Raw genomic sequence first — 14,833 nt, 5'->3', positions numbered from 1 at the left:
TGAGTTGCAAAAAGGGTAAAGAATGGATTTGTGAAAATGTCAACAATTTTCTAAATACAAAGTCGGAAAGTTTCTCAAAAATCAAGAAGCGGCAACTGACGCTAATGGGGCCCAACTGGAACGTATGGCGTATATAGCGTTCTCTGCAGCAGGGTCATTAACCACATGAGATATCTTACCGGTTGCTTACCTAGGCTAATTTAACGCACAGAATTTTAGGGACAGGCTGTTGCTGGGACTTTCCAGGATGGGACAGACATGAACAGCTCTCTTCAAACACAGCAGGGTTTACCATTTCAAAGGCATGGGCTTGTTAAGATACAAAAACTACCGAATGACTCATTCTGGAAACTACTTTCAAGTGAACAGGCCCTGGCATTGCTCCGTGGAAGTTTACACCCTCTGTGGTGGAGCAGATGTCATCCAGGCACCTGGTGGAATTTTATTGTTCAGAGACTTTTCTGTCGTTTGTATTGCATTTCCTTTCTCCTCCCTAAAAAAATCCGGGCTGTTATCAACCTCTGAGATGGAAACTGAAATGGCCTGCCCCTCCCTCCCCCCGCAGATCAACAGAATAGGACTTTATTTGAGGTTGGGCTGGTCAGTTCAGGGAGAACAAATGCTGGGGCATAAATTATTGTGTGTGCACAGATTTTTCAGCACAACTTCCATTTGAGGTGTTTTTGCCTACCGATATCATTTTAATCAATGGGGTTTTAAGAAATGGGAAACGATACATGCTGACTACACAACCAGTACACTTCATGGGAGCTGCATGGGATTATTTTATAGGAGTTAAAGGGGCTTCCTCAGAGAAAGTTTGGCACAATAAGTACGAAATGGTGTGTATGTTGCATATGTGTTTGGTATTCATATAGCACAGGTTTAGTGAAGCGAGCAATGGAACACTATACATCATGGGGAGATGATGCAAGGTTGTGTACATCTAATGGGGATTTACATCTTAGAATTATACAGTAACATTTCACAATTGTGTTTCACAAACTCACATTTGTAGGCACAGGGTGGTTTCATTTTGAGCCCAAGTTCCCAGCAAATGCAGCAGCTTGGGCAACAGACCACATCTCTAGCCAGTAAAAGCTTACAAGGAGAGTATGGGGTTTCCCAAGGAGGTTTTGAAGAAATAATTAGCAAATTGTGGGTATGAGACCACATTGGGTCAGGATCATTGGACAAAAATATCTTTTTAGAATGTAAGTACCACTTTAGCGAGTGTTTGGAGTAGGTTATTTTGTTAAATGTGTACATTTTAAGCCAGATTTAACCAAAAGCATCAATGAAAACCCTTTTGGAGATAGAGTTTCTAAAGACGCAGACACAGAATGTGTTATTTTATGTGTATTTGTAAAGCACACTATCACCCATGAGGTTGGACACAGAGATGCTCTCAGATGTAGATTACACACAGACTCCAGTAATGTCCCACTCTCTTCCGTGCTCAGGCAGGCAGTACAGACGGACGGGCTGTACCAGGAGAGGGTGTCACAAGATACTGGCCACAGTACAAAAGAGACACCTGAAGGAATCATTTACTTACAATTTGAGGTTAGTAAAGGTGGTTGGTATTACATGAATGAAATCTATCAAGGCAGTGAAAGATATCATACTGAGATAATCCATCATCATATTATTGTAATGCAATGAGGCACAGTCTGATAAAGTTGCTACATATACAGCATTTTTTAATACTGAAATATGAATCAATTGATTCCAATCATACTTCGGGGTTACAAATAAAAACTGCACACCCACAGCATAGAAGTCACAAAATATTTACATCCCATTTCTTTGGGTATTGTCTAATGGCCGCCAGTAGACCTACTCAACCGATATCAGTCTATGGGGAAATCCTTCCAATAGCAATTGTCCATTGAATGTGATAAGTGGTCGAATGATGGTGGAAGTGGATATGTCGTCCATGTTTCAGTCTCATACATCAGATTAATCCGCAAGAGCATCTTCTGGGCTTGGCAGCGATAAAAAAAAAAAAATGGGCGACTCTTGCAATGACATTTCGATCTCTTACATCAAAATAATACCCAAGCCAATCCTCAGGACTAAGTGTCAATAACACAAATAGGTTGATCTTTGCAATAACCGGATACTCTTGGGGTTAACTGTATTCATAAATCAACATCAGAGTGCCACATATACATCAAATAAGCCAAACGTTTGGAGCAACAAAGAGTTGTTATATCAAAGACTCAATCCACCACCCTTTGCCGGGAACATGAACTGATCAATATTTAGCACAAGACAGCTGGCAGCCCTAGAGTTAAAGATAGCAGCCGTAGGTCTTTGGTGAACAGCAGTTATGGCACGGTGGAGGCCTGTGGCCTGAGTGGAAATGCAGCCTCCACCTCCTCCGCAGGGAACAGGAGTTCGCAACTTAGCCATCCTGCCCCCCAGTTTGGAGCCTTGATCATCAAGTGATGGCGGTAGTACCACAGGTTAGATCTAGATTCCCACTTTGTGCTAATTTTATTGTTTGTTGAGCCCCACTGTCATTTCTTATCACAGGCACTTGCCCCAATCCCATCCACCTCTGGCTCTGCACATTATTGGCCACCCCTTTGACTTCTTGCTTAAGGTGTTGCCACCAAGGATGTTGTCTGGCGTGCCAGGACTTCGGACATCCAGAATTGTGGATGTCACTTATGTGCTGCCCAGCTGTTATCCCTCCCATTCAGACATTCAATCCTGTCTCCATTATGTAACTCCAAAAGCTGTGACCAAATGCCCTATAGGGGTGTCAGGCTACAACAGGGTTCAAGGATTTGTTGCAATAGTTGAGGATACTGGGTTTCAAGAGTCTACTGCAAGATCAGAGTATCCCAAGGTTCAAGGATCTATTGCAGGATTAGAGAATCCCAGTCTGTAAAAGCCATATCCATGGCGTGGTCAGGTCCTTAGCTTTCCTCCATGTTGATGACTGGAAGCATCCGCATGGGCTCTGCAATTCCCCCTTGTTCCTCTGCTTTGGCTCAGCTCTTCAGTTGTGTTCCTGCCTCTCCAATAAATATTATTTTAAAGCTAGATGTCAAGAACTTCCCAGAAGTCTTCTGTTTGCAGCACTCCCCGAAATTGTGTTTGCAGCATCACCTCAAAGACTTTTCTTACACCCTTGGGATTAATCGACTTTTCATTCCTTACTGCCTTACTGTGCAAAGATACTGGAAGGGCACTTAGTACAAGAAATCAACTCCCATCTGGAAAGTACTCTCTAAGCGGACTCCCTACAAGCTGGCTTTTGCCCAAGTCATAGCACTGAGACAGTTACTCTATCTGTTATCGATGGCTTGAAAGCAAATTCCAGTATGGGCCTGACACCTCCCCCCTACTAGATCTATCCACAGCTTTTGACACCATTGATCATAAAATACTATTACAATGTGTCAGGGCTGTGGGTATTGTTGGTACTCCTTGCTTATGACTTGAATGTTACTCAAAGTAAGGGATCTGCATTATCCATGTATCTTTTCAGTATCTATATATGGCCCCTTAGAAGAGAACTGGGAAAGAGAAGTTGCAGGACGTATAACTACGTGGACTATACTACTCTGCTTAGAAGACAAAGTATCACAGCAGTGCAGTTTTCAGGATACCATGCGTTTTATCTGCAGTTGAATGAGGAGGAACCAAGTGATGTTGATCACTGATAATACTGAAACAGTTGTACTGAAGGGGAATACTCTACTTTGGTCTCAACAGTACTGGCCACAAGAGATGGGACCTTTTCATAAACCCAAGAAGTCTACTAAAAGTAGTAACTGTAGCCAACTTATATTTGGGACCGCATATTAATACAGTTGTCACAAAGTGCATCTTTATTCTTCGAATGATTAGGACATTACATGCTTATTTCTCAGTGGAAGTACTGAAGGTGATCATCTCTGCTGTAGTTGGTTCTCGGTTGGACTATGCCAATTCATTGATATAGGCCCCCCCTAAGTATGACTCAACTAAATTACAGTTGATTCAAAATGCTGCTGTCAGGATGGTATTTAAACGAAGTAGATGCATACTACTGTGCTCTGGAAAAAACTTCACCTATTGGCCATAAAATAGTAAATAAAGATCAAAACATGCTGACTTAATTTTAAAACCATTCATGACTTAGTCCCCTGTGTTTTTTTAATCAAAAACAATCTCCAAATATAGACCCTCACAGACTCTTCTCTCTTTTACTGCAACACTGCTGGAAATACCAAGGTTTAAAAATGTTAGGTATGGCGGGTGCAGGTTTTTAGCTTAGCTCAGGTGAAATCAAGTTCTCTCCAATGTTATCTTGTCTCTAAACCTCACCTAGCATCTTTATAGAATAGCTTTGAAAACATGTTTGTTCAAACAAGCACAGGCCTTTACCTGAAGAACTCTGATAGAGCCCTGGCCCTGAACAGATTGGGTAGGCTACTCGATTTGGTATTAAGTATCTCTTCCACTCATATTTAACATTAGTGCCATGAAACCATTGGGTGTACAAACACTTCCCACAGCAACATTCGGTTCTGCAGGTAGTGGTGACTTGAGTCTGACACCCACTTCATTCCTAGATGAGCACAACGTTGTGAAGAGGCCACAATAAAATGGAAAAATTGAACTCCAAATCCCATCCAAACGTGTAATCCCAGCTCTTCGACCACCCACTAGGTGGCACATTCAAGGCAGCTGGCAAGCCTTTGCTTTTACAGATATGCACAAGCCAAGAATTGAAGGTACCTTTTCTGGGTTGTGTCTGTAAAAAGAGCAAGATCTGGCCACTAGTGATGGGCACAGGAAAAATGTACTTTAGCATTGCATCCTACGTTGGGGAGCGGTCTGAGATTACTAGGCGCAAAATGATTCTTCTTGATGGCAAGCAGCTGGATGTACTTTGAAAACCCATCATGTCACGAGCATTGCTGCACAAACGCTTCTCAGTCAGGCTGCTATACTGTTTATGTACTGAATACGTAAATGCTGTACATAGTCAGTTAAAGTGCTTCCTAAGTTTACTACAGAAATTCTGTCCACCAAACAAATCTCAGCATTCTTTGATCCACCCAAAAACTTTTTGTTTGGCTTAAACATGTTATTAGGTTTATCCTACTCGTACAAAATCACCTTGCAAACCAAATGTAAAATACAAATTTAATTTTCGGTACAGCCTCTTTATTGCAAATAATTCAGATTCTTACAAGTTTATGGACATTGATCCATGAATCTTGAACATAGGTGACCACTTTGATTTTTTTAGATTCTATTATTGTAACTCTAAACCCGACATAACATGGGCACGCCCAGATTATATTATATAAAGTTACTAGTTTGACCGCCATAACAACAGCCTTCAAAGGATATTTATACCCGCTCCCCCTTTTGTTCGAAGTCCCATTGAATCACTCAGGAAGTTTTTGTTGAGTAGCAGGGGGGGAACAATTAATAGTTTGGTGTATGTTACAAGTTCCCACAATTCAATTTCCTGGGCTCAAAAGGTCAGACGTCTATTCCACCATCTTTAGAACTCAGTTACTAACTTAATTTGCAACATCGTATTTGGGGGATCAGACATCATCCAGTTCACATTCCGCAGAAATTCTAAGATCATCTGAAAAGCAGGATATTCCGCTGGCCAGCTTTTTTTTGTTCCAATTGGAGCCTTCCCATTTTCCATCGAACACAATTCTCATAATTGTATATACGTTACTTATAGTTAATCATATCTAACATAGAGTTAGCCCACATTCTGCATATTTATATCTAGGATTTAATATTCTGCCTCCAGTTGTTGCAATTTGTGGGCCGGTTCCAAATGGTGGAGAGATTATGTTGAGGTTCATGGGCCTCCTCCTCACTTTACATTGATGCCACGTGTAGTGAGTAAAACTTTCAATGCACATATGTGCATGCAAACATATTATGTTAAGTTCTGTCAAGATACACTTAGTGGAAATATTTCTGAATAACGAGTAATATCGGGTAACACACTTTAACCAGCCTGATAGACTTACCTATCTCTGACATCGCCACCATAGTATAGCCTTGATGTGCAAAAAGGACTGACTACGTCAGATGTAATTTAGATGCGTAGGACCTTATGGGTTCGGCAGATGGAATACTATGTCACAAACATTGTATTAAAAGTGCATAATAGCTATAGCTCCCAGTTTTCACTAGTTGTAACAGATTAATACAGTCAGAAAACCATCGATTTTTCCTGTTGTACTGTCTGTATTTTTTAAAATTACTTAAATTTATATGTATTTGTCATTATATGTATTTAATATTTTAATTTGGAAAAATTATAGAAAAATAGCTCTTCTTTTCGATGATGTTCACTACTGTCAGGAAAGTGACAGACAGGTCAGATCAGTAACTGTTCAAATTGACAGGTGGTAAAGTTCCAAAAATAAACTGTTGCTAAAACTATTCAGACACAAGAATACATTTCTCAGTTAAATAAATGTGGAATATACCCAATTCAGCTTCATTGTCACACTAACACGAAATAAATATGGATAAATGCAGATGAAATGAGCAAAAAATGAATATGAATACAGGCATTCAATTGACTGTTTCTCAGTACCATACGATCGAAGTCCAGGGAGATCACCAATTTGTGACCTCAAAAATGAGTTGGAAGGATTCTGAATAGTTCTGAATACATCTGAAAAACTATGAGTAACCCATATGTGTCCTCCAGTCAGAGAAAGTAAAAATAAACAAAAAATATACATCACCATCAATGATTGCTCCCTACTGTAATCTGGTAGGCCCCAGCACCATAATAGGTAAAGAAATACAAGATGGCCGCGCCCATGCAAACAGCGTGGTGCTGTTCGATTGAAAATTCCAAAGCGAGGACATACTTCACATTGCCAGTGACCTTAAACGTCATGCGAACGAGCGCAGCAAGAAACTTCGCTCACTAGTGGAACTCCGCATACCGCAACAGAATTTTTTTTTACTTTGCGGAGTTCCGCATAGCACAGCTATGCGAACCCCGCCCAGGCCTACTGGATATCAAACTGGAGCAGTGCATGGGAAAGGGGCATTGACAAAGGCATAATCCATAAGATTTGAAGTCCAGAAGGAGAAACGTTTTGTTTTTAGGGAGTACCTCAGGCCACCAGCTGGCACCCAGAAGCATTCTGGAAAAATATACCTGCAGGCTCCTGATAACTGGATAATTCAGAAACTGTTTTTATTAAATCCAGATTAGGCAGAGATTCTAGTGGTGGCGCCTCAAATGGTAGGACCCAAAGTGCCCCCAGGTGAGATGTGGTGGGACAGAGAATGGGACCGATCATGGTGGCCCTCTGTAGTTCTACACTCTGGTGAATCTGTGTCTTCCCTCCAATGTGACCTGCAGGCCTTGGAGTACATACCACTCCTGTTACTCATGAGTGAGGTTCATTTGGCATCCACCAGAAGGTCAGCGTTCTAGTTTTCCTTTGTGAGGTCATGAACTGATTATTCCAGTAAGGACTATATGGGACTCCCACAGTGTCTAATTCTGTGGATGCAGAAGCTCCAGAATGCAGCATCACTCCTTCTGAGTGGACTTGAATATTGAGAGCAGCGAACTCTACTTTCGCAATGGTTTCATGCAGAATGCATAAGCATTAAAAGCCCAGATACGGAACCGGGGCTAGTAAAATGATTTGAATATGTAGGGCCAAATTATTCACCAGATTTTATTACATTTTAAAGAAAAGGAAAGCAAACCGCACTGCAAAGAATGGTTAAGTATTCATCACATTCTGTGGCATTGTAATTCAGACTCTTAAACATTTTAATTTATCTAGAACACGGGGCTATGAACCATAGCCCATGGACCCGGGTATACACAGTATCAGACACAAGTGGTCCCCAAGGGGAAAGTGTTCCCTTGACTTCCACGGCTACTTTGTTTTATATATGTAGTATAGTAGAAGGACATTTTCTTGAAAAATACATCATTTTATTAAATATCAAGACAATTCTTTTGTTGTAATAACATGAAATCTAAGGTGCTCCTATGTAGTGACTGCGCAGTGCGAGGTGAAAAAGTTTTAAAAGTGCACTGGTGCTATATACATATATACATGTGAACTAAATGTGCGAGCCAGTATCCAAAAACTGCTGCAAAAATATCAGCCTGGAACTAAACAACGGAGCCACTCCACTTGTTGATTACAAAATGTTGGGGCTCTGCAATGCAAAGGTACACAAAATGTACCGAAAAATACTTACAATTCTTAAAAAAGAAAACTATACAAGTTGAACGAATCCTATACAAAACGCTATTCATTGATAATTAATTATTTTGTATTAGATAGAATCACAGTATTAATAATATAATTTCTAATTCACAGCACAAAACAGTTTATTTTAAAGATATATAAAACTACACTTAGCTGAAAACAAGCCTACATGCATATGTTTCTTATAATAAAAGGTTTGCCTCTTATTATGAGAAATGTTGTTTTAAATATGTCTTCGTTGTTGGTCTAACTCTGAGTTCACACCCTAAAAGCACTAGAAGCTCCTCTTTCGGTTCTGACAGAAGCATCCTGAAAAGTGTTGTACATTACTTATTTCTTAGGTATGTATCTCATTAGGGTGCGCCATAAGGTTCAAGACATTACACCTTAAAAAGAGATGAAAGAGATGAAAATGTTTGTGATTCTTTTAAGCCTGCTTTAAGTGTCTTCTTGAAATTACTGCTGCTTTGAGAGCAGTGTGAAATTACAACTAATTTGAAAACAGTGCAGTGCTTGTTTTTTAAACATAAATTTGCATTAATAGTGGACAACTCCATTGTCATGAAGAAGGGAAATTCATTTTTCCATCTAGTTTTAAATACATGCCAGTATGTCAGGTCTTTATTTCCTATTGCCAGCATAATTTATCCATTCATTGAATGGTCCATTGGACTGTAATAGGTTTCCCCTTTACTCTCCTCAGTTTGCACCCTGACTTCGAGTCCTTCCATCTTAGGGCCTGATTTCGAGTTTGGCAGATGGGTGACTGATATTCCATCTGCCGTGTTATGACATCCATAGGATATAATGGACTTGTAATACAGCAGATGTGATATCCATCACGCTTGTGACAGAGTAACCCTATCAGCCACACTCTAAATCAGGCCCTTAGTTTAAAATACAAAGATTTAACACAAACATGAAGCACAGATGTAAAGAAAGTACTTACAATGACTCAGAACGCTCAGGTATATCAATGTAGCACATCCTACTTAGTGTCACATGCAGCAATAATAATATTGGGTTGTATTCTGGAATATCAAGTAGAGAATATAGTGATACCTTATTATCGTAGCTAAAGGAAAGTATAGATTTACTGTTCCTAATGCCACATCTGCATACCATATATATATATATATATATATATATATATATATATATATATATATCATAAATTTGTATATGTCTGGAGGAAGGTATACAAAAATCTATATATGTAAATGTCATTACAAGGACCAGTGAAATTGAAATGATGGGATCTCAACTATGAGCCAAAACTTGCTTCCAGTGACTGCAAGAAAAGATCAGCAGCAGGTGACTCCTGAAAACAGTGTTTTTGTTTACCGGCATTATTTTTGTACTATGCAGTAGTGTGGCAGGCATCTGCAGTTTGACCTATGTGACTGTGTATGAGTTTGGGGTTTACCCACCTACCTTTCATGCTTGATGTCTTTGCGTTTCAGAGAAGCGGTCCATCGTCCATTTGGTTCCCGCCTCTCTCTCTTTCAGCGGTAAGTCATGCTTAAAAGGCTAACACAAGTTGCTAACTCTGTCACTACAAAGCAATAACAGATATGTGGATAACCTTAACATATCTCTATTCTGCAACAGTTACTTAGCCTGGCACTGGATCTCCCTCTCCTGATTACTGATTCTGTCATTGCTTGTCTCCTCAGTAGTACTGATTGCTGGCTCTCTCTTTGCATGTCTGCCTGTTAGATGCCAGCACTGGATTTATACACACGGTTTCAAAAATCTCAGTTAATAGCTTGTGTAAACAAATTAGATATGGCGACTACGGGATACCAAAGAACACTGTAGATTGTATAGATTGCTGTAGGCCATCATAGATTATTGAAGTCCATGGCAGAGCATGGTAGACCATTGTTGTCCATTATAAGGTATTATAGATTGCTATGAACCATTGTATTGACTCAAAAAACCCTCAGAGATAATTTTAGACTATTGTATTCCATTGTAGATCATTTTAGACTATCGTAAAACATGACAGATCATCGTAGATCATTATAGAACATTGTATACCCTCTTAGACTATCATAGATGATCATAGATCATTGTAAACCATCCTAGTTTGTTTAGATCTTCATAGAACTTGTACATTATCATATATCAATGCAAACCAATATAGGCCATTTTAGACAATGGTGGAAAGTTGTAAGCCATTGTAGTTCATTTTAGGCCATTGTTGGGTATGTTGTAGGCATTAATAATTTATTATAGCTCATTATAGGTCATTTTAAACAATTGTATTTCATTGTACATCTTCGCAGACAATTGTATGTCCTCATGGATCATAGTAGACATTTGTAGATCCTCGCAGATTATTAAAAATCATTAGAGATCATCTGATTTCACTGTAGATCTTCAGAGACTATTCTACGTCATCACAGATTATTATAAACCATCACAGATAATGATTGACTATTTTAGGTTCGAGTAGACTATTGTAGACCATTGTAGGCCCTTGTAGGTCCTCATAGACTGATTTAATTTACTATTTATTATTCTAGACTTTTGTAGGCCTCATAAACTATCATAATCATCATACACCATTGCACAATACTATAGGTCATTGTAAACCATTGTAGAATGTTATAGCCATTGTAGACCATCATAGGGAACTTAGGTCCATTGTCAGCCACTGTATTTCAATATAAACTATTGAAGGCCAAAAGAAGGTATCATAAAACTTTATAGACCATCACAGATCATTGCAGAAACATTACAGTAAACCTACCGTTGTGCAATCTCATTGATAATCCTTATAAACCATCACAGATCATTGCAAGCCAACACAGACCATTGAAAGCCTACCATTGTACACTCTCATGGTTCATCATAGACCGCTAGAGGCCATGTAAGGTAATTATAAAATATTGTAAGCTCCTGTGCACCATAGGAGACCCTGATGAACTGTGTAGGGCTCTCGTAGTACATTGTTGTCCCTTGTAGACCTCCAACAGCCATTATAAACCTATTTAGACAGTGGCTGGCAGGCTTTTTCAAACCCTTGTATTCCGTAGAATGACTACATATCTGTGCCCTGAAAATTACTCAATAAATTGCTACCAGGAAGTATGAGCCTGCCTTGACCTTGCCAGGATTCAAACCTTTGACCTCTTCCCTCAGTCCTTCATTGGCCTCTATAGCAGAATACAGTCCATTTTAGGCAATTACAACACTGTAGCGTATCTTAGCTCAAAGGACAAAAACAAAGGCTTCTTGTACACAACTTCAGATCATAGCAGATTTTTTATTTGTTTATTCAAATTTATAAAGCACTTTTATCCAGAGTGCTAATCCAAAAATATAACTTGAAACATATTTATAAAAAATCAGTTTAACATCATCACAGAGTAAGGCAACGTAAAAGAAAAAAAGAAACAGTAACAATATTAACATTTTTGTAAACGGAACACTCATTGCAAGTAAATTGGTTTGACACATTTTAGTGGTTGTATGTCACAATATTAAAGTCAAGAATATCAGCCCAAATGCTCCAGTGGGAAAAGGACCTGGACAGATACATTGGTAGGATAAACTGCTAGGGAATATGTTGAGTACCAAACACGGAGAAAAGCCAGACTATAGGAAATAGGGACTACTCCCTCTGGACCACCCCAGAAGACACCTGATGTGTTCCTAACTTGCTTTTCTGAAGACTGGATCTCCGGCTTGAAGAACGCATGGGAAGGGTTGAACAGAGTTTTGCAGAGAGCTCAGGGTTCACACAATCACTTGGGCCTCCGCATCTCTGAGAGTCCTTTAGTACGTTCGGGTTCAATTGTTGGCTTGTTTCTTCTCCAACCTTTCCTGCTCGTTATTGCACTTGTCCTTCTCACCTGGCACTAAAAGAACACTCATATGCTAGATTTCTCTCAAGTGTGAGACTTGAATCAAGAGATGTCCAAATATTCTTGACTCAATCTTTAATGTCAATATGCTTTGTGACTAATCCATAATTTCCCAGGGTGTGAGAAATGCACACTCGCTACCTTGGCACTGCAGGTGTGGGCACCATACCAGCCCAAGAGCCCCTTCCTGGTAAAGACACCTAGTCCAGTGTGCACGTTTGTTTCTGTGGTTTATTGGAGGACAAGGGGTTGACAGATGGACACAGCCCTCAAACTAGAGCATGACATCTCATATCAGCTGGAAATCAAGTGGGATTTTGCAGGAGCTCGAGATCTTGCAAGATCCTGCAGAAACAGAAGCTGACACAGAACTTTAACATCCTATATCCCATGATACTTTACAAAATGTCAGCCAACATCTCACTGGGTTTCAACATGCTGATTTTCTCAGTGTCTGAGCCATATCTAGAGCATTGGCCTAGACATTGTTTGGTGTAATACACTCACTTGCGGTAAGATGACACTGATCCACATCACCCGCTGTGAAGGAGGCATTACGGGGTGGTAGTGAGGACACCTTATTCATAATCACTCTTGACAATATTTCCCTTCTGATATTTCTATCTGTGAGTACAGTACAGTTCTCACAATGTGACTGAAAATATCATTATTCAGTAGCCTGCACACCGACAAAGCTCAGTACTCTTTCAAAAGTAACCCTGAGGAATGTAGGTAGGCAACATAGAATTTTACAAAATAAAGACCACAACTTAAGCAAATAAGGCATATTTACATGGACTGATGTACACTGCAGCTACCATACACCTTCTCCCACACAAAATAAAAATAAAAAACAAACAAAAAAATGAATGCAGGAGGTGTGAAAACAGTGTTAACTATGCACTCAGAGTCTTTGTACTTTGTACCAACATTACGGAGAGGACAACACTTATCATATATGGTGCTTGCTGTCAAATCAGGGTGATTTGAAAGTTCAGAGAATTCACTCTGATACACATTACCACTTCTAATACATCAGTTACATTCTTTCAACAATATGAATAGCAACTTGAAAAAACAGAAGCTGCATAATTATGATTATTTGTATCCTTCTCCCCTAAATTTGGCAAGTCTAGACAAACTCCCATAAGAACCATTATTCAAGAGCACTTAAGATTTTCTGCACATACACTACTTTAAAGATTTTTGAATACTTGAAGTCCCGTTTCTTTACCATACTGGGTTTCGGACTTTAAAAAAAAAGATCATACTTGCAATTTGTAACTCTTCTTCAGAAGACATTTTGATTTTAAATTGTGTTGTTTCAACTCTCACCATCTCGGTCATATTCTCTGAAGAAGAGGTTTTTAAAGACCCATTGAGTCATTCTCGATTCAATTTTGTATGGGGATTCCTCCCTTTGAGTAATACAAATGATGTAAAACCTGTGACATTGTGTGAGGGTTGCAATGATATGGCCAAACAAGATTAGAGATATACCTTTGAACATTGAGTACACACTTAGAGTCAAGTTGAACATCCTCCACTAACCCTATTAAGCATGTAGTGCAATGTGTTTGTGAACAATACCAAAATGAGGAACAAATGCATTCAGCTTCTGAGAGGTAAATTGACCTCTAAAATCAGATATAATGGAGGCAGGTATAACCTCCCGATGAAAATACTCTTCTAAAAACTCAATGATAGAATCAGAATTGGGATTGTTCAACAATTTTAGTTCAACCAACGTAGAAAATCAGTCACTTATAATAATGGCATAGACTGTACCTCAAGACCAACCCTCAGAAAGACACAAAAAATATCTAACCAGCTCTTTCCTACTTGTGCAAAAAGGAAACTCCTACTTGTGCTGGAAGCAATTTTGAAAATGTTTTACCGGAACTGACACAATGTTTACACTTACACACATATAGGAAGATTTTTTCATCCAAGAAGGACCACCAGTATTTCGTGCTCACTTTTTCTGTAACACTTTTCCCAGTTGTGAGTATAAAGTGCCAAGGTTATGATTTGGGACTGGAATTCTCTGGGATGGAATAAAACAATTTTCTTTCATAAGCAAATCCTCTTTGGGAAAAATTGGCTCCCTCTTCTTCCACATTTCTTGTAATTTAGAGCCCGATATTTTCACTTGGTTAGCAATCAAGAACAAGTAGAATCTTGGTGAACAGCCTTCGGTCACCGTTATTTACTTACAAAGGAACTAACTTCAATGGTCTGTCCTGATATAAACTGTCTAGACCCATATATGTGATTTAATGGTTTCAACACTCCAGAGACACATCTGAGTTCCCCTCTCGGCGGTAGAGTTCCTTTACTCAGCCTGTGGCCTGTGACAAAGCACTTAAGGCAAATGCAACGGTGATATGTGTCTGACTTGATGAGTGAAAACTGCTCCTACCCCAGCTGCACTAGAATCCACTATAATGATGCACTTAAACAAATGGGAATAAACACTTAAAGGAGAAGATTCTAAAACAGCTTCCTTAATCTTTTGAAATGCATCATCCTGTTCTGTTAACCAAAGAAATGTTGCCACCTTTTTTATTTTGACAAAGCTGCCCACATGGAAAAGTAATCAACAAATTGTGACTAAAACGTGCACAAATCCAGATAAACCTAAACTCTTCAGTTGGCTTGGCCATCTCTTTAATAGCTTTAAGTAAATTGTCCCTTGGAAAAAACGTTTTC

At 39.3% G+C, this 14,833-nt stretch overlaps 1 protein-coding gene across 2 annotated transcripts in view; it reads left to right on the top strand.

Moving 5' to 3' along the window:
• Positions 1–14,833, top strand: part of TNFSF13 (TNF superfamily member 13) — a 97,615-nt gene that overhangs the window by 62,548 nt on the left and 20,234 nt on the right. For both annotated transcript variants that reach the window (XM_069218705.1, XM_069218704.1), the window contains exon 3: positions 9,710–9,757. In XM_069218705.1, the coding sequence (XP_069074806.1) occupies positions 9,710–9,757 (48 nt within the window). The remainder of the gene's footprint in view (positions 1–9,709; positions 9,758–14,833) is intronic.

This window comes from Pleurodeles waltl, chromosome 12, assembly GCF_031143425.1.
Source record: "Pleurodeles waltl isolate 20211129_DDA chromosome 12, aPleWal1.hap1.20221129, whole genome shotgun sequence".
Classification (NCBI taxonomy): domain Eukaryota; kingdom Metazoa; phylum Chordata; class Amphibia; order Caudata; family Salamandridae; genus Pleurodeles; species Pleurodeles waltl.
The sequence above is the reverse complement of the archived record's forward strand: the minus strand, read 5'-3'. Positions and strand labels throughout refer to the sequence as shown.